The sequence below is a fragment of the Dipodomys spectabilis genome, unplaced genomic scaffold, assembly GCF_019054845.1.
Source record: "Dipodomys spectabilis isolate Male_0828 unplaced genomic scaffold, ASM1905484v1 ptg000207l, whole genome shotgun sequence".
NCBI classification, from domain to species: Eukaryota; Metazoa; Chordata; class Mammalia; order Rodentia; family Heteromyidae; genus Dipodomys; species Dipodomys spectabilis.
In genome coordinates this window covers 2,991,619-3,012,526 of record NW_024870884.1, presented here as the reverse complement: position 1 = coordinate 3,012,526, position 20,908 = coordinate 2,991,619, and the positions used below count along the sequence as shown (strand labels likewise).

Here is a 20,908-nt window from a genome sequence, read left to right as displayed (position 1 = left end):
ATTGTAGCGTTCTTTTCTAAGAACTATCTTTACCATAAGACCACCGTCTCTGAGAGCCTGTAAATATTTGCAGTCTGATAAACAGTATCAAGCCATCCAAGTTTGAGGCTACAGCAATAGCTAAAATACTACATACAAGCTGGGGAAACTCAACAGAAAAACCACTTTTTATCTTTTGCTTAGACAGCTAAACCTTCAGCTTCCCAGGGCTGTCCCCTTTCCCACTTGGCTCTTCAACCCTGTAACATTAGGGAAAGGCATTTTGCAAACAAGACAAGGCAGAGATCAGAGCAGCCCTCCCTCTGCAGAGCCTGGGGGATGTGCATCACGCTTTACCCACTGTACTGTTTGCTTTCCCCCTGGGGAAGAGATGGGCTCCTCTTCAAGATGCAAGGATGAAAGGCTTCAGAAAACAACCATCTTGGCGCTGTGTGTGGGGTCAGCACCCTGTGTAATCAGTCACCAGGGGTCCCTGATCTGCTGATCTGCTTCAAGGATTTGGAATTTGACTTGAGGGAGATCACCCTGCTGGGTTCACAGAAGAAATTCCCGGAGGCTAGAGGTGAGGTGTAGTCATAAAAGTGAGATCATTGGTGGAGAAACACTTAGAAAAGGAGTTTGTTGCACTGTTGTTATGATAATGAGAACAATAATAAGCCAACAGCAATCCCCCATGTTGAGTAGTTGAGTCATAAGACAGTAAAATAGTGTGGCTTTGAGAGCTAAATACATGTGGCATAAACAATTACAACATTCGCAAACAAGAGATGGATTAAACAAATTATAGTGACCTCTATAACAACATACTATGTCCTCATTAAACAATACATATTCACATTTTTAGTGGGTCTGTATGGGTACCACCTCTGTGGAGAGCCACTTTTGGCTCTAAAGATTAAAAATTATACATGTATATGCCTCCAATCTATCATTTTGCTCTAAGAAATGTGTGCCACAGAGGTGAAAAATGACATGTACCAGACTATCGACACATTTTTTTGTAGTACTGAACATTTAGAATTCATTAGGAAACCTGTTGGAAAAGTCTAGCCCTACAATGCACTACCGTGCAGTCTAGAGAAAGAGAGAGAGGCTCTCTATAACCTGGGTTATACAACAACAAAGCAGCCTGAAAGATGAACAGTCTGTGTGATTGAGGGTCCATGGGCCTTTGATACCTTCTCTATGTCCCTCAGTCCTCTGGTACTAAGCGTTCCCACACCGGCGGAAAGTAGCATACCTATATACAGCTGTGCTGCAATATTTACATTTTTGTGAGCGTAATTATCTGGAGTATTTGCTGAAAAAGATTTGAGACATCTGCCTTTAGACATTGTGTCAACAAATGTGAAGTCAGGTACTGGAATCGGATTGTTTATTTATTTTGGTCAGCAATGGGGCTTGAAATAGAATTAACATCTTTATTCACAAGCTGCATACTGCCCCTGAGATGTTTCACTCAAGGCTAGCACTCTGCCCCTTTGAGCCACAGCGCCACTTCTGGTTCTCTGGTAGTTGAGGAAAGTTCCATGGATTATCCTGCCCAGCCTGACTTTGAACTGCCATCCTCAGATCTCAGCCTCCTGGGTAGCTAGGTTTACAGGCATGAGCTACCAGCACCTGGCAATTTAAAAACAAACAAAAAGTACATCAAGAGATTCTGATGTAGCAGATCCTTACACAAAGCTTGCAAAGACAGAGCTACAGTCCCACTTTCATCATGTAGGACTCTGCTTCAAGATCTGAGAGAGGGAAATGGAGCTATTTGGCTTTAATCAGAAGCTCCCAGAGATGGTTACTGGCAAAATTGCACACAGAAGCCAAGAAACTTTTCCATGATTATATTTGACCCATTTGAGTGTGAAAATAGCTATATCCTTTTCTAGTAATTACAATGAAACCACAATAGTTACTCATAAAAAGTTGAACTTATGAGCATAAAATACTAAGTCGCCTATTTGTGGTCTAATGATGTTTCCTCCGCTGTTAATAATCTAGTGTCATCTTCTCAGAGCAACGTGAGACACATTCTTTTAATGCTGGTTCATACAATTTGTGTATCACATAAACATATGTAGTTCATGTATACTATGCATTGCAATGTCATTGCTAATTACCTATTCTTTTTCTTGTAGTTTAAGTATACTGTCTTTTGGCATCTTTATTCATGTTCTTTTTAGATAGGGTTCAGCTAAAAAAGTGCAAATATGGTAGTGGGTTTGTCTTCACATTTCTCCTTCTTGTGTAGACACCATGCTGCTCCCATCAGCCTTCAATGACGTTGCAGAGTTCTGGTAGATATTTAAAGTTGATGTATAAATTGCCAAACTGTAACCTTCAAGACCATGTCAGAAGATTTGGAAATGGATATGAAGATGATGATGACCCAGTTCTATCAAATGTGAATACAGCAATACATAAAAGGTTATTCAGGCCGGGTGCCGGTGGCTTGGGCCTGAAATTCTAGATCCTGAGAGATCTGGAGGAATGCAGTACACTGTTAGGCTAAGCAGGAAAAGTCTGCAAGACATCATCTCCAAACTAAACAGGAGAAAGTATGGCAGCTCATGTGGTAGCATACTAGCTTGACAAGCCTGCCTAGGAAGCATGAGGCCCTGAGTCAAACACTGGTATAAGAGGGAAGAAAGGCATCATTTATTGGTGCCCCCCCCCCCACAAAGATGACCCTTTTCCCCCTCAGATAATGAGAAAAACAATAATAAACAAATAACTCCCCCCACACACACCCTTTTGTGGGGACCAGGAATTCCTGAGAGTGGACCAAAGAACACGTTCCAAACTTACTTTGGCTGCACACTACTTGGACATCAAAGATTTGTTTGACATTACATGGGGAAAAAAAAAAAGCATGGCTAAGAGGAAAACTTGGAGATTAAAAAAAATGTTCAATATCACTATCACATATGACTTTACTGAAGAGAAGCAAGCTCAGGTATGAAGAGAGAACCAGCAATGTGGAGATGTGAAATGCTGGGTGTGGCACTCTAGCACTATAAAGACTATTCCAAAAACAAGCCACAATGCTCTGCATATTCATAATAGACAAACAGTAGACAAATGAAGCAATAAATCAACTAGTGGCATGATAGTACCCTCATGGAATGTGTTGTTCAGTGTGGACTAAACTGTTTTCTCTGTAGGAAGGGGCATTTTGAGCTTCCCCTCCTTACTAGTGCAATCTCTGCTTTATTTTCCAGTTAACTTGTTACACTCTTAAGAATTGTCATTGTAAATAACTCACGAAAAATAATTCTGAAATAGAATTAACATCTTTATTCAGAATTAACATCTTCATTCAGAAGCTGAAAACTGAAAAAGCTACTTGAAGTCCATGTTCTGAGTGGGGTTGTCGGGGTGTCTTCTAGCTCAGTATTGATTAGCATAGATTTAGCAGGAGCCTTTTTTTTTTTTTGGCCAAGGGTTTGTTACATAAGATAATGAGTACATTTCTTGTCAACCTTGTTACCCTTCCCTCAATTTTCTCCTACTTTCCCTCCCCCAAACCTCCCCAAGTTGTGCAGATCATTTCCAACATACTGTCTTGGGTCTATCGCTGTTGCGTTGGTTCCCCGCCCCCACCCCGTCCTGTGTCTCACCCTTCTGTTGTTCCTCTTCCCTTCCCTAATTCAAATAAACGTATATACAATACCAGGGTACCAAAATCAAATACAACAACAACAGGGGATATATCATAGGGGGGAAGAACATAACAAAAGAAACAAAAAAAAATCATAGTACATTTTTAAAAAAGATGAAGAAAAACCTCTGTGTCCATGTCTTAGAGTTCATTTCACTTAGCATCATATGGTCATATGTACATAGCTATTGTGCTATTCTTCTCATTTAGCAGGACTCTTTCAATGGGATGTGTGTGTGTGTGTGTGTGTGTGTGCCAGGCTTGAACACTGGGCCTGGACACTGTTCCAGCCTTTTTTAATTCAAGACTATACAACTTGAGCCACAGCTCCACATATATGTATGTATATACATTGTGTATAATATATATGGATATGTGTGTATATATATATATCATTGGAAATAACTTTTGAGAATTGGCTGTCTTTAAGCCATAATCCTCAGATCTCAGCCTTCTGAGTTGCTACCATTACAGGCATGAGCCTGTAAAAGTTTTAAACCATTTCAGGTTTGAATATGTTGCGTAAAGATTCAGTTGGTACTTTGTTTTGTTTTTTTGTTGTTTTTTTGGTGAGGGGGGTTGAGGGGAAGAGAAATGTGTCAGCTTAAAAATTTTAAACTGTACAAAATCATGTAACATTTGTGTACAGTTCCCATATCAGAATTTATCATCCTTTTCATAAGTTTTGAATTTTAAATCTCCCACTTCCAATGGACCACCAAGGCAAAATGTACCCTAATTATTGAAAATCCCCCAAACAGATAGCAATGGGCAGCTGTGTAGATATGGAGAAAGGCTAATCCAAGTGAAGCCAACGAGGGCTGGTCCCAGGGATGAACTATCCTCCCCAACAGAAAAGCTTTTCTCAGAATAATGCCAAATGCTACACCACCACCAGGCTAAAGAGGAGTGTTAGTCAGGACATACCTAATACGTATACAGTAAGGTTTTGCTTGGTAATATCACCCAAGTCTATATTAACACTCTTAAGGTCTGTCATGCTTAGCATGTTAGGAGTTCTTGAGTTGAATCCTCATCACTGTTCAAAAGGACATTTGTCCTAAACAGAGGATCTTCTTGTAGCCTGTGATTCTTCGTTAAATGGACCGTTTTGGTAGTTGCATCAGTGTTCTTCAAATCATAATCAGTATTCCAATGGCACCAGAATCACCTGAGCTTCTTGTTAACCTACTGGAAGTGAGACCCAGGAACTCCCATTTTACATTTTTCTGGTGATTCTTAAGTTTAGGATCAGGGAATAATGAACTTCGTTCTGCTCTCCTGCTTCTGAGATCTGATCCATTTCCCTCTAGTTTTGCACCTGCTGACATTTAGACACCTGATTTTGGATACTCCAACCTAACCACTGCTTTTACTGACAATTCAGGTTTTATGTCTTAAGCCTCTTTAATAAAATTTCCAAAGGAGGAAAGGCCTGTTTCATCAGCAGATCACTGGAGATGATTGATCTCTTCCATATGTTCGCCAAAGTGTGAGCTACACTTCCCAGCTCTGCTTCCCTCTCCAAATGTTTCCATATTTTAATATATATGAATAGATTTGAATGTACATGAGATTATCTTAAAGCGGAACCAACTTTGTCTAAAAGATTTTCACCAACACCAAAGAATAATCTTACACAATGTTTGTTTTTTCCAGTCATGGAGCCTGAACTCTTCAGCTCAGGGCTAGCACCCTACCACTTGAACCACAGTGCCACTTGCGGCTTTTTCTGTTTATGTGGTGCTGAGGAATTGAACCCAGGAGGCAAGCACTCTACCACTGAGCCACCTTCCCAGACCACACAATGTTTTTAATTGGCCTGTTTATATATTTTTATCTCAGCAAGGCTGTGGGATTTTCCATTTATAAGTAGCATCACATCAATGTTCAAATTTCATATTTTGGATTAGAGGAGCACAGAGCTCCCAGTTTCCAAAATTCACTTCTAAAATTTTATACTCAGAATTTAGCTTATCTCCTTTTTACTATATACTTTCGATTTTCTTTGACATAAGTAAATCAGAAACTATTATGAGGCTGATTTAAATGTTATTTAAATGCTTATTCAGAATTCTTGTTTAGGATTAATTAAAATATTTAGCTCCTTTGGAAGTGTATATTTTGAACTACACAAAATGTGGGGTTTTTTTATGTCTTACATTAAATATAATCAGTGCAGTACCAAAAGTTAATTTTATTGTGAACAATGTGAGATATTGGTGATACTAGCTTTGTGTTGTTTTAGTTTGGAAAGGTTAAATTTTGTGTGTGTATGTGTGTGTTTGTGTGTGTGTGTTGGTTGTGGGCTTGAACTCTGGGCTTGAGCGCCATCCCTGAGCTCTTCAGATCAAGGCTATCTAGCATTCTACCACTTGAGCCAAAACGCTACTTCCAGTTTTCTGATGGTTAACTGGAGATAGTCTCACGGACTTTCCTGCCGGGCTGGCTTTGAACCCTGATTCTCAGATCTCAGCTTCCTGAGTGGCTAGGACTGTAGGCATGAGCCACTGGTGCCTAGCTGGAAAGTTCAAAATGTTTAAAGTTACAAATATATTATTCTTTCCAGAAATTCAATAAAAAGAATATCACACTTTAAAACTTCAAAGCATACAATACAATCTGAACTCAGAACATTTTCAAATTTGTGTTTGGTCCTCAGTGCTACAAACAGAGGGAGAATTGTCGTCAGGCAATGAAAGGAAAATTCTTGGAGCAAACATTGATGAAACTAAGAGCAATAATGGACAGTATCACTTTACTGTATTAAAAACTGCGCTTTTAGTACAACCTGCTGAAGATAAATTTAAGATGTAGAAAATGTGAGAAAAATATTCTAATTACCTCAAATCTAATTACCAACTTTTAAATTCAGAAATCTAAAATATAGATTTCATGGCAACTAGAAACAATAATGATGTTTAAAAAATAGCATTTCCAAAAAAAGTTAACAGCAAAATTACAATAAGCTGAATTTGTACACTGTATCCATTAAAGTATGCATCAGAAAGTAAAATAGACACACAACCCTCTCCCTCCACCAAATTGTTCCAAAAACCTGACACCACCACTGTAACAGAATTACCATCTCTATGTAACTGCTTGTAATAACATACACATGCTTCTATTCATTGCTTCAACATTTTCCCTCTAACACTTATCCTTAGCTCCTAAACTACTGCTTTGCTGCTAATTAAAAGTCTAATAAGACTTTATAAGTGGGGGTCAATGGTTATTGTTGTTTACTCTTTGTAACAGAAAACATTGGGTAAACTGTTATAACTATGGTTTTGGTATATAACATGAGTCTTCCACAAATATGGAAATGAAATTTATTTCACAGTTTGCATGTCAGATCATCCTAGAATTTAAAGTATTACCAATGACTTTCTTTTAGAAAGAAACCAAGATACCCAGATCTTAGGTTTTATACCATTTCTTCCTATATTAAGTTGGAACTTACTAAACAGACTTTCACAATATTACTTGAAGTGTAATTTCAATCAAATACTCAATCGTACTCATGGTTAAATGGTAAAAGTCTCAGAAGAAAGGCTTTTGCAGGCTAACTGTCAGTCTTTTATGCTACATTTGTCCTATAGATGTTCACCTATCACATTTCTCTCTCTCATCCCATTATATTAATTATAGTGAATTTTACGTGCCCCTTGTATGCCTCTGAAGCACAGAATAGAGTTGTGAGTTATCATTTTTTACACTACTAAAGATAGTATATAAGTAGAGCTTAATTCTCACCTGAAAACCTACTTGATAAAAATTGCACTTAATCTTCATTCCCACTACCTCCAAACTACATGGCATCTATCTAGTTTAAATATACTAAAATCCATGGAGAAAGATAATTTGAAATTTGAAAACACATTGATTGATTGGCTGGTGCTGGGAGTCACACCTGGGGCCTTGCTAGCTTTGCCAGGCAAGTGCTAACCTCTGAACTTACAGCCCAGCCCTGAATAGCCATCTATCCATCCATCTATCCCACCCTCCCTCCCTCTCTGCCCTATCTTTGTCAGGTTCAGTATATAACCACTTTCTTCTTGTGATGTTGTACACATTTCTCATTTAAATCTTCAATTTAAAAGTATTCTGAACAATAACAGAAAGTACCTATGAACTCATGAGTTACAGGTCCTTTGAATTCATGATGAAAGATGAACTACTCCACTTAATAAAAGATGGTGCGGACTATGAATAGTTGTGCTTGACTCTCCTTGGAGAATAAACAAGTCTTAAAAAGAATGACAGCTTCCCACTACAGTGATGTTTCTGGGATATGCACTAGCTGTTATGTGGGCTAGCTAGTCCACTTTGCTGAGCCCATAGCAAACAAATCTAAGAAAATCTCATGCCACAAAATATGAACTTTTTTCATTTATCACTATATAATTGAAGACTAAAGATTATTCTTTTCCTTGCTAACTTTGAGGAGCAAGTTTGCTTACCTCTATACAGTGATGACTATTGTCTTAAAACAAAGTGACTACTATTCTGAGAATATCTGAAGCATTTGAAAAAACTTTGCCAACACTTCCACACCTGGGAACAGCAGTTACACTGCACTATGCTATAAACCTTGTTTGGTAATCTGATAAGCACCAGATAGAACACGCTCTAGGCTTTCCAGGACAGATCCTGTAGCAGCCCCTCAAATCTCATTGTAGCATAATGGAAGCCATATACAGTAAGTAGAATTAGCATGGCTGTGGTTCAGCTGTGTTCCTATAAAACTCTAACACACAGGGTACAAAAAATAGGCAGTAGGCTGAGCCCATATACAATAGTTGGCTGTCTTTTATATAAAGCTTTACATGTTATGCATAATGCTTCAATTTTTTTTTTTGCCGGTCATAGGGCCTGAACTCTGGGCCTGGGCGCTGTCCCTCAGTTCTTCAGCTCAAGGCTAACGCTCTACCACTTGAGCCACAGCACCACTTCCCGCTTTTTCTGTTTATGTGGTGCTGAGGAATCAAACCCAGGGCCTCATGCATGCAAGGCAAGCACTATACCACTGAGCCACCTTCCCAGCCCAATGCTTCAAATTTTTGACTTTGGAGATTTCTGTTTTTTAGGCTCCTCAATTAAAAATCTCTACCACACATTATTCTGTGACTATATTACATGAAAGAAGAAATAATTCAGAAAAAAATAAAATTCTCTACTATAAAATAGGACATTAAACAAATACTTCATTCTTAAATAGATTAATTCAGAAACATGAAAAATGAAATATTAGAATTTTTATTCTATGCTATATAAAATATGCATAGATTTAGTACATAATTCGTTTTCCCTTTGGTAAAAGGAAAAGACAATGAGAAAATGGTTTATAAATCTCTCAGTCCCTTTTATAAAAGATTGTTACTGAAACTAACCAGTACTTGCATGTACAGCTATCAACTCTGAATATGTACTAATTACATCTAGGAATTAGAGTTTACCCAGATATGAGTTCTGGCTGCATTTTTTTAACGGCACAATTATATCAAGAGAACACTGTGGCTTCCACAGTATTGAAAAGTTTGAAAACAAGTCCCTGCCTCCATTGGGAGGCAAGAATATCCATCAGCATCCAGTATAAAAAAAAAACTTCACAGTCTGATTTACCTTTATCAAAGGTAAAATGATTCCCTGCTAAATTTGCATGAAAGATTTTGACCCTCTGTGGTTCTTATGAACACAAAAATTTTCATGACCTTCATCTGTTTTACAAATACTAATACAAAATATGTTCAACTGGCAGAAGTCCATGGGCTAAAGAAAAAGGAATTGAATATAAAATGTTTACCAACTTTATCTATTCTGATGTTACAATGTCAGGTATTGAGACCTAATTGGTTTCTTGTGCCCAACCATCATGAACACAACTCAATCTTCTTTGAGGTTTAGTTTCTCAGTAGTAGCTTTGGGTTGTAGTTTCTTGGTTTGACGTATAAGATCACTTCTCCCAACTTCTATCATCCGTTCTTCCCAAGATTTCATTTCATTCTCGTAACGAATTTTATCATCTTTAGATAGTTGATAATAAACCTAAGAAACAATGTAATTGTTAAATTAATGTTCAGAAAAGAGCAATTAATTTGTGGAGTGCTTTTATATACAGCAGACCTTTGGTACTCACGGGTATATGGTTCCAAGTAGACCAGTTTACAGAAAAACAATGAACACTCGGAATGCACAGAGTTCAGTAGAATACTGAGAATGCATGTTAATTTTCCCCATAATGCCCCTCAACTTTCTCTAAAGAATATGACCCCTTCCACAAAAACAAAAAAAAAGAAAAGAAATAACCAACCCTTTAGGGCTTAGAGGTGTGGCCTCAGTTGCTAGAGTGCCAAGATCTCTAGTCAATGAGTAAAAGCATCAGATACTGAGTTTGAGCCCCGTCTCAAACCAAAAGAAAAGAAAAGAGAACAAAGGATATGATCCAAAAACACCACCTCCCATGTAAACACATATCGGGACAAATGCATTATAAACAATCAAGGTGAAATAAGTATAGCATATGCAGGAGTAAAACACTATGGTGTAAATGCTTTGCACAATTAACAGCTCAGCAAAGTGAATATGATGAATCTGAAACATGTTTTGAAGGAAGGGGGTCTGGTGTAAGAGGGGTGGATGAATGAAAAAGGGAGCAGTGGACAAATACAGTTGGAATAGTCATGGGGAAACTTGATATGACTGGTAGGATAGGGGAAGATGGAGGAGGGAAAATGATGACACAGTTGACTCTGATCAGAATGCACTCTATACATAAATGGACATGTTAAATCATAACCCTCCCAATACAACCATTTTGGAAAAAATTAACAGCCACCACGTTTCTCTAAGGATGCGCCACCTTTGTAAATCTAAATTTTTTTACTTTTTAATCACTTAAGGACATTAAGTGCCCCTCAGGCTTCAGAGGAACACCATAGCTTTTACCTTGCTTTATGGGAGACATCTGCTAGAGTGAAGAGCAGGAAACACTCAGCAGATCACACAATATAAACAGAACTGAAGATAACAGGACTGAAAGCTTATCTACCACATAACTGAGTGGCATCATGGGTGCATAGAATTTTGGGGTTTTGAAATGACTTGATTTTTTTTACATAATTTTTTAATAAGTTTTTATTGTGACAATACTGTACTGAGGGGTTACAATCACGTGAGCAAGATAATGAATACATTTCTTATCAAGCATTATTGCCTCTTCCTTTGTTTTACCCATACCAGCCCTTCCCTCCCATTCTCCACAACTAATCCCTCCCCCACGCCCCCTCACCTTGTAAAGTTCGTTTTTCGACATAGCATCTTGTACATCTTATGGTTGCAATGGGTCCACCTGTAACCCTATTTAAACAATTTGTTTTTTCCCTTCCACTCCACAAATTATATCAACATCAAATACAGTGAAAACAGGGGTTATACCATGAGGGAGGCACATACAAAGCAACAAAAAAATCATATGGTACCTTATAAATAGGTTAGAAACAATAGCAAGAAAGAAAAAAACCACTTGTGCCCTTATCTTGGGGTTCATTTCACTTATCTTATCTGACCTTTTCTGCTTGTCTCAGATATATACTAGCTATTGCAAATATTTTTTATTTAACTACACTTAGCTAAATCATAAACAGTAAATCCACAAATATGACAGGATTACTCTGAATAAAACTGCATCACTACTCTAAGTGCATATGTAATGGGGAATGAAAAAAAAAAAGTTAAGATCAAAGTAAAATGAGAAAAAGATTAAGTATTAGTGAAGTTGTTAAACTTTCAGGGCTTTCTTCAGTAAATGGTGCTGGCAAAGTTGGTTAAAGACCTGTAGAAAAGTAAAGCTAGATCCTTTATATATCACCCTGCACCAGAATCAACTCCAAATGGATCAAAGACCTCAAAGTCAAAGCAGACACCCTGAAAACATCACAGGAAGGAATAGGAGAAACTCTAGGGCTCCTTGGCATAGGCCAAAATTTCCTTAATAAAGACCCAGAAACACAACAAATCAAATCAAGGTTGGACAAATGGGATTGCATGAAACTGCAGAGCTTCTACATGGCAAAGGACATAGCTAGCAAGATCAATAGAAAGCCCATGGACTGGGAGAAGATTATCACTAAGCCATACAACAGACAAGAATACTTAGAATCCAAAAAATTAATCCTAGCTACTCAGGAAGCTGAGATCTGAGGGCCTGCCCAGGCAGGAAACTCTGTGAGACTCTTATCTCCAATAAACTGCTCAGAAAACCAGAAATGGCACTGTGGCTCAAGTGGTAAGGCACTCACCTTGAGCTGAAAAGCTGAGTGATAGTGCACAGGCCCAGAGTTCAAGCCCCATGACAGACCGCCCCCCCGCCCCCAAATCTCTCAACAACAAATCCTCAAAGAAACAACTGCCCCATTAATAAGTAGGCTAGAGACTTAAAGAAAGGCTTCACTGAAGAGGAAATAAGAATGGCCAAAAGACACATGAAGAAATGCTCAATTTCTCTGGCCATAAAAGAAATGCAAATCAAAAAAACATTGAGATTCCATCTCACCCCAGTATTAGAATGGCTATAATCAAGAAATCTAGCAGGGTGGCGGTGGCTCACGCCTGTAATCCTAGCTACTCAGGAGGCTGAGATCTGAGAATTGGGGTTCAAAGCCAGCCCGGGCAGGAAAGACCGTGAGACTCCTATCTCCAATAAACCACTAGAAAACCGGAAGTGGCGCTGTAGCTCAAGTGGTAGAGCGCTCACCTTGAGCTGAAGAGCTGAGGGACAGCGCCCAGGCCCAGAGTTCAAGCCCCACAACCGACAAAAAAAAAAAAAAAAAAGAAATCTAATAACAACAGATGCTGGAGGGGATGTGGCCAGAAGGGAACCCTACTGCATTGTTGATGGGAGGGTAAACTTGTACAACCACTTTGGAAAGCAGTATGGAGGTTCCTCAAAAGATTCCACATAGAGTTCCCCTAGGACTCAACAATCGCACTTTTGGGCATTTACCCAAATGATCACAAACAAGGCCATACTAAAGCTACCAGCACAACTATGTTTATTGTAGTCTTATTCACCATAGCTAAGATAGGGAACCAACCCAGATGCCCCTCAGTAGATGAATGGATCAAGAAAATGTGGTACACACACATACACACACACACACACACACACATACACACACAATGGAATTCTATGCCTCCATAAGAAAGAATGACACTGCCCCACTTGTTAGGAAATGGAAAGACTTGGAAAAAATTATATTAAGTGAAGCTAGACCCAAAGAAACATAGGTCCTATGGTTTCCATTATTTGCAACAATTAGTACATGTCTAGGACAAGCAGAAAAGTTCAAAAGCTATGTACATATGACCATACAAGATGATGCTAAATAAACCCCAAGACAGGGACACATAAGAGGTTTTATCTTTCTTGCTGTTGTTTTTAATGTATTTGTAATGTGCTATGTGATTTTTTTTGTTTCTTTTGTATGTTCTTCCCCCATGGTATACACACCCCTGTTTTCCGGTGCCCTGCATCTTGTATATACATTTTTCTAATTTGGGGAGGGGAAGGGGAATAACAAAATACTGAAATAAGGATACAGGTTGACTCATCGTAACAAGGAGATATACAAGACACTATGTTGAAAATGAACTTTACAACTTTGGGGTGGGGAGGGAAGGGATGGTAGGGGAAAAAACAAAAGAGGGAGTAACAATGCTCGATAGGAAATGTACTCATTATCTTCCTTGTATAACTGTAACCCCTCTGTACAGTATCTTTACAATAAAGTATATTAAAAAAGAACTGTATATATTATCTGATTTATATAACTGAACCCCTCTGTACATCACCTTTACAATAACAAGTTTTTTTTTAAATAAAAGGTCTTACAGTGGAAAAAAAAAAGTGTCAGGGCTTGAGGGGTGCAAGGGTGGTAAAGGCAGGGTTGGATGAGCATCTGATGAAGTAGGCACGCCAAGAGTGGCATTTTCAATGGCAAACTGTTTACCAAGAAAGGCCAAACTAGTTTCATACTATGAAAATAATTTTAAAATGAAATTTTTTTAGTACAATTAGGCTTATGACCCTTAAATCAAACCTTGTCCTAATCTATTATTGCACAAATACTCATTAACAACACTTGGGACTAAAAAGCTCAATACTTACCTGCTTTTGAAAAGCAGGCATATTTTTCCATTTTTCATTTAAAGTCTTCAATTTTTCCTGCAAAGTAATATATGTTTAAATAGCGCATACACAGACTTTGGTGATCCACATAGCTAATATATTTTTAAAATTTTAATTTTTTTTAGTTTATGTAGTTCTGAAGACTCAAACTCAGTGCTTGTACCCTAGGCAAGTACTCTACTAGTAAGTCATATTTCCAGCCCAGAAATTTTTTATTTATTTCAACAACAAAAATTCAAATAAGCCAGGCACTGATGCTGTAACTGTAACTACTCAGTTGTCTGAGATCTGAGGATCACAGTTTGAAGCCAGGAAAGGCCATGAGTCTCTTATCACCAATTGACTACTAGAAATCCAGAAGTGGAGCTGTGGCTCAAGTGGTACAGTGCTAGCCTTAAGCTGGCTCAGGGACAGCACCCTGGTCCTGAGTTCAAGCCCCATGATGGGCAAAAAAAGAAAAAGAAAACAACCTTAAATATCAATAAATAACAGGCAAAGCGGCATAAACCTCTATTTCTAAACAAATACTATTATGCTGTTAAAATTTACAAAAATGAATTAATAGCCAATATTTATCTCTTTGATTCGGAAATATTAAGATCTGGGTACGTCTTTATTTTTCTCATATACTAATTTGAAAAATTGTTCATTCATATCATTTTGTTTCATTCTAAAATGTGTACCCTAAGTTTTTAGGTATAGGCATAGGAAAAAATACAAATTTCATTTTCCATAGACTTGATTCTTCATCTATAATTTAATAGGATAAAAGGATGTATACTTGTTTCCTCTTGAAGCTGCATTAAACAAAAAAATTAAGGCATAAATGTGTGGACAGATTTAAGAAAAAACACCAGGTGCCAGTGGCTCATGCCTGTAATCCTAGCTATTCAGGAGGCTGATATATGAGGACTGCAGTTCTAAGGCAGCCCAGGCAGCAAAGTCCATGGGACATTCATCTCCAATTAACTACCAGAAAACCAGAAATGGCGCTGTGGCTCAAGTTGTAGAGTACTCGCGCTGAGCTGAAGAGCTCAGGGACAGCACCTAGGCCCAGAGTTCAAGCCCCACAACTGACCAAAAAAAAAAAAAAGCGAGAGAGAGAGAGAGAGAGAGAGAGAGAGAGAGAACACTACCAAAACGAAACTAGAAGAGAAAAGCAGGTGGAGTAGTCACTGAATGAGCTGATAGAGCTAACTGCTAAGGACAATGGGAAAACTTAAAAGCAATTTGATTCACAACGCAGAATACCAAACAATATAAGCAGTGGCAACATCAGAGAGGTGTAACATGGAAGTAAAAGGTAAGATGAATTGAAATAATGTTTAAAAGACATGTATGCTGGGCGCCAGTGGCTCATACCTGTAAGCCTAGAATACCCTAAGTAATTTTCAAATTAAACAAATATCTAAGAAACAAATGTAGCTGTTTACCTTAGATGATGACTCTGTGGTTTCTGGAAATTTTTCAGCTATAAAAATGTTGTATGCTGAACGAGTTTTTTTTGGTTTTCCAAGAGATGTTAACTCCTGAAGAAACAAAAAGGGTCAGACTAGTTTTGATCTCCATGAGACATAACATTATTTACAGAAACTATTCCCTACTTTACATCACAGAATTACGTAAGAAAATGTTATTGTTTTCATGTAAAGAATATGCTCATCACATCTCAGGGTCAGAGATTTGGAGAGCACTAAATTTTAAAATTTAGTGCTGGTTGTGATCATCAAACATTAATTCTACTACTTGTGGGACAAAGACTGGGACATCACAGCTAAAAAGATATTCAAGAGGCTTCTCTCAACCAATGGTGGGGTGCAGTGGTGCATACCTGTTATTCTAGTACAGAGGAAGCACAATGGCTGGGCACAGTAGTGCAAACCTCTCACCCTCAGCAACTCAGAAAAGTAGAACAAGAACAGTAGAAGCAAAAGAACAGCAGCCCAGGCCAGCCCAGGCATAAAACAAGGCCATACCTTAACAATGACAACAAAAATAAAAACAAAAATAGCCTGGAGATGTAGCTCCAGTGGAAGAATGCATACCTACTGAGCACAAGGCCTTGATGTCAATCTTCAGTATGGATGGAAAAAAAGGAAAACCATATACATATACAAGTTTTATACATATTGCATTTTCACAAGTTATTTCCATAGAAAATTGTTTCCTTCACATGTTATTTTCATGATCTCATTAACTGAATAGATGAGCATTTACATGAGTTTAGAGATAAAATATTTTAAGATCCCATTTGGATCCTTACAGACCACACTGTTAAACCTAAGGACTATCTAGTAATTTCTCATTTCACTCCTATCCTGAATGTCAACATTAAAAGTTCAAGAGATGTGTTCAATTCATGTTTTCCTACTAGATTGCAAAAACAGAAAGAAACTATGAAAAACAACACAAGTATCCCTTGAGCTCTTAATTTTGCTCCCAATTCAGAAAATAAGGAATACTGAAATATCCTATTTCGTTTCTGTATTTAGATAGTAATGTTTGAATTTATAAAATGCCATGGATCATGACAATTTGGTTACAATAAATAAATTCCATGTTTACTCCTTAGTAAAAGTTGGGATCATGGCAATCATGTCCTTCTTCCTGAACCTCTTAGTCACTTAGTATTGAAACTAGTGTAGACTAAGTACTTTTTTTTTTTTTTTAGTCTTAACTATTTTTCTATTGTTTCTAGAATTGCTGCTGAAGATTTCTATGTGCTTTGCCTGCAAATTCTAGGTCTGACACTTATCTTGTGATCTCTACACCAGTTGCATTGGGAATCTTTAATGGGGAGGAGATCAAGTCCAGTCAAGAGTATAGATCAGAAGCAGAAACCCCCTGTGCTGCCCAGTCCCACTTCTCATCCTCACTACCCTCAGCATCAGCTGGGTACATTACAGGGAGGGAAAAGAAAAGAGGGAGATTTTATTCTTGAAAAACCATCTCCATATACACACTATTTCTCACTGTTATTGGCCTTTCTGGCTTCCTTTTACTAACTACCAGCTGCCTTAGATTACCATCACTGACTTGGATGAACCCTCAGCCCTAGTGCTTAAACATTTCTACTTAAAACAGAGTCAGGGAGAGATACCTTGGCATCTCATGTTTAAGGGTGCAATCTACTTTTCCAGGGGAACAGTTTTAACTCTAATGAACATTACCTTTTAAAGGTGGCAAGACGGCCAACTCCCACCTAACACTGGATAGAAAGTCTAACATCCACCAAGCCTTGAATGCAGATCAACATTTCAAGCTAGGAACTATTTCTAAAGCTTTCATATTAGTTCTAAGTATATCATATATCTGGAGACATCTGAAAGGATTTCCAAGATAAACACAATGACAAGCCGTTGTAGTAAGAAAAAATGAGCATCAGATTTCTGCCTAACTCAAGAATGTCTGGAACATTCTATATCTTATCTATACATTAGCATTTCAATTACATTCCTTAGTTACAAGAATTTGATTTTTTTTCATAGGAGTGTTTCAATGATACTCACTCTCTTTTTTATTAATGCTTTCCTTTTCAAACGTCTTTGTATGATTTCTTTTTCCAAAGACAGCAACTGACTTGGAGTAAGCTGTTCTTGAATTCTGTTTATTTCTTCTTTGTATATTTTCCAGTCTGCCTTATAAGCATCTTCATATATCTATAAATAAAAAACCCAAATGACAAGTCACTAACTATTGTTACAAAAATTCAACATAACATTCCCTGCCAAGGAAAGACAAGTGTATGAACTCAGATAAAGAATGAACCACCAAATGAAAAAGGCACTCAGATATGAGATACATTTTTCACATACTTATTATTAATCAAGGTGACATAATAGAAATTAGCCTCCATCTTCAAACTGCCACTAACCATTCACCTTCCTCACCCCATTTATATTTATATATATATATATATGTATGTATGTATACACACACACACACACACACATTTCTCATCATCTATTTGAACCAGAATGTATGAAGTTCCCTTGTGGACAATAGATGTTAAAAAAAGGATAGGTGGCTGGGTGCCATTGACTAATCCCTGTGATTCTAACGACTCAGGAGGCTGAGATCTGAGGAGACAGGTTCAAAGCCAGCCAGGGCAGGAAAAGTCTGTGAAACTCTTATCTACAATTAAGAACAAAAAGCTGAACATGGAGTTGTGGCTCAAGTGGTAGAGTGCAGCCTTGAGCACACAAAAGCTCTATCTAGGACAGACCAGGCCCAGAATTCAAGCCCCAGTACTTAAAAAAAAAAGGACACAACAAGGGTTCCTAACTGGTCAGTAATGCTGAATATTTATATACTTACCTTTTTCTTTGACTCAGGAAGTCCTCTCCATACCTCTGCAATTTGTCTAATTAGTTCTTTATTTTTCACATCTATGAATTAAAGTAAGATGAAAGGAGTGTCACAATTTTGTCTCAGGATTAATTTCTAAAATCAGGACGACTGCACAAAATCTTATTAGTTCTCAAGGTAAGTAAATTCTAGACATCTCTAACACCTCTAGACACATTTAACATAAGGGCTTAATTTTTTCTTCTCTAAGAGTTTAACACAGTAAATAATTATAACCTTTACTGAACAATGTTAAAAGCTTTAATTACAAGCATGAGCCACCAGTCAATACTTGTAATCGCCTCAGGAGGCTGAGATCTGAGGATTTCAGTTTGAAGTCAGGCCAGGTTGGAAAAATCTGAGCTTTATCTCCAATTCACTTCCAAAAAAGTTGAAAATGGTGCTATAGTTCAAGGACAGCGCCCAGACCCTGAGTTCACGCCTCAATTTCAGCACATGCACACTCGTGCATGTGTGCACACCCCATTCACACACACTCACGAAGAGCTTTAATGACTGAAGAGTACAACATAGACCACTATAATCAGTCCTCAGAAATTAACTGCAAAATGCACTGCTTTAAGATTTTTACTTTCAAATTTCATTGAAGCATGTTTCATATCTTTCCGGAATTAAGCTCAGAAAACCTGGCAAAACTGCAGAATATAGTCTGTATTCATATAACACTGCCTTGCATCCAATAACAAAAATGTTTTTCAGGAGGGGAGTGTGCTGCAGTCTGAACTGAATGAGGGCCTAGCACTTGCTAGAAAGGCACTCAACACTCAAGCTAAGCCTCAGTCCTTTTCATTTTTCTGACAGGGTCTGGCATCTTTTGCCCAACCTACTTGGACCCTAATCCTACTGATTTCTGCTTCACTAGTAACTAGGATTACAGATGTGCACAGCCATGCCTGGCAACTATTCTAAAACTAACCATTTTTTTCACTTCCTTCCTTTTCTTAACAACCACCAATTGTCTCAACTCTTAAGACTAAAAACAAGCAGACGGGTATGTAAGTTTATCTCTAAAAACAAACTCATTTTATAATGTATTTTTCTTGTAGATCAGTTGATATTCCCAGTAGTGTAGGTAAAAAGGTTTTAGAAATCCTGGGCAAAGGTTAGCTATAATAACAACTATTACTTTCACAATATAACCTAAAATTAAAGGCCCTGCCACCATTGTAGATAGTGAACAGCCAACTTGAATCTTTTTCAGAAACTAAGGAATAATTTTTAGTGAAAATATTCTTGAAGTTGGCAGTAACTTGAACGGTTTACAGAACTTATTATTTTCCTGTAGTTTTATGAACAATACCCTCATGTAGAAAAACGGCACCTAAACAAGAGATAAAATCATTTGTCGGTGGACTCTTTAAGCCAAAGGCAAGTAGGCTTATTTTAAATATCTTCTTCCCAGGGTGCTTTCCACACTGAAAAATACTTTTTAGCAGTTCTTATTGTATACTTAAAGCATTTCTATTTGATATAAAATGCTAGACTATGAAGAGAAGTTATTGTTCCAGCAGCCTCTAAATACTATGGTAGGATAAAATTTGTAATTCAACTCCTTAGTAGCCTTTTTTATTACATCAGAGAAGGAATACAAGCCACACCCCACATACACCTCGCCCCCCCCCCCCCCCCCCCGCCCCTGCCCCAACTCCTTACCTGGGTTCTGAGCTCTAAATACTGGTAGCTGTTCTTTAGAAAATCGAAGGTAGGAAGTCATAGGTTTTTTTGGATAACTACTCAAGGTGGATGAAAACCATTTTGGAAAATACACAAAACTACACAGGAAATAAAAAAGAATACAATCAGTGTCTGGTCTTTAACCTGTCGAGATTCATATACCCACGAACCGAGATTTCCAAATAATTATCGGTCACCAAGATGTCAAACACTTTCACCAAACATTCGGTGGATGGAATCCAATCCGGGGCAAGCGAAGGCTGGACAGGGGCTTTTTTTTTCCCCTGGAGCTACACCCCTCTCCCCTAAACACTTTTGGGTTTTGTTTTCAGGGAAAAGAGCTTTCTGGAGCTGAACGTCCCAATGTCCTTGCATGCTCAACAAAGACGGAGCAGAGTGGAGGGAAGCAGCTGTATCCCAGCTCCGGGCACCTGCCCTACCCCTACCCCTCCCTGGAGCTTAGTGGATGGCGGGAAATGGGTGAACCTCGCTCTGGATGGAGGGGGCGGGAGGAGGGTGATCGGAGACCCGGAGGCCAGGTACGGGGCGTCCAGGAAGGACGGAGGCCCGGGGCTCACAAGGCCGAGGTCTGACCGCGGGGTCGGAGGGCTCGGGGCTCGGGCTCGGGGCGGGCCGAGCGTGCAGGGCCGCGGCTGCAGGCCCCCGCCCGGCCGGCCGCAGGTCCTACCTGAAAGGTGAACACAGGCGACTCCCACAGCCAGTGCACAGCTCCGCTCCGGATCTTCCCAGCACCCTCAGCGCGCCCCACACGCCCCGGAGGAGCGACATGGCGCCGGCGGACCAGACAGCAGCCGGCACCCGACCCCGCAGAACCGCCCCCTCACCACCGCGGAGCCCCCGCTGGGGCGACCCGAACACGCGTGCGGACGCCCAGGGTTTGTTATCATGCCCGCCACTCGCGAGGCACTATGGGAGCTCAGCTAACATCCGGTCTGGAGACAGGGGAGGGCGGAACCGGACGAAACTGACTGGGCGCCGGCGCAGGAGTGCGTTCCCCC

General features: G+C 38.9%; 1 protein-coding gene across 1 annotated transcript; it reads right to left on the bottom strand.

Annotated features, from left to right (window-relative positions):
* Positions 1 to 8,901: 8,901 nt before the first annotated feature.
* On the bottom strand, positions 8,902 to 20,828 carry Tfam (transcription factor A, mitochondrial). The gene is made up of 7 exons (XM_042696476.1): positions 20,578 to 20,828; positions 19,869 to 19,987; positions 18,165 to 18,235; positions 17,357 to 17,506; positions 15,281 to 15,376; positions 13,827 to 13,883; positions 8,902 to 9,706 (listed from the first exon to the last, which is right to left on the bottom strand). Exons 1-7 carry the CDS (start codon positions 20,676 to 20,678, stop codon positions 9,545 to 9,547), a joined length of 756 nt encoding a protein of 251 aa, XP_042552410.1. The 5' UTR covers positions 20,679 to 20,828; the 3' UTR covers positions 8,902 to 9,544.
* Positions 20,829 to 20,908: the final 80 nt, after the last annotated feature.

Bases quoted from the DNA above. Each gene is read 5' to 3' on its own strand.
- Tfam (XM_042696476.1), bottom strand. From the start codon at position 20,678: ATGTCGCTCCTCCGGGGCGTGTGGGGCGCGCTGAGGGTGCTGGGAAGA. The intron at 15,377-17,356 runs GTGAGTATCATT...TTGTTTCTTCAG, and splicing joins AAGCATTAATAAAAAAGAGA to GAGTTAACATCTCTTGGAAA. The intron at 13,884-15,280 runs GTAAACAGCTAC...ATTACTTTGCAG, and splicing joins CCACAGAGTCATCATCTAAG to GAAAAATTGAAGACTTTAAA.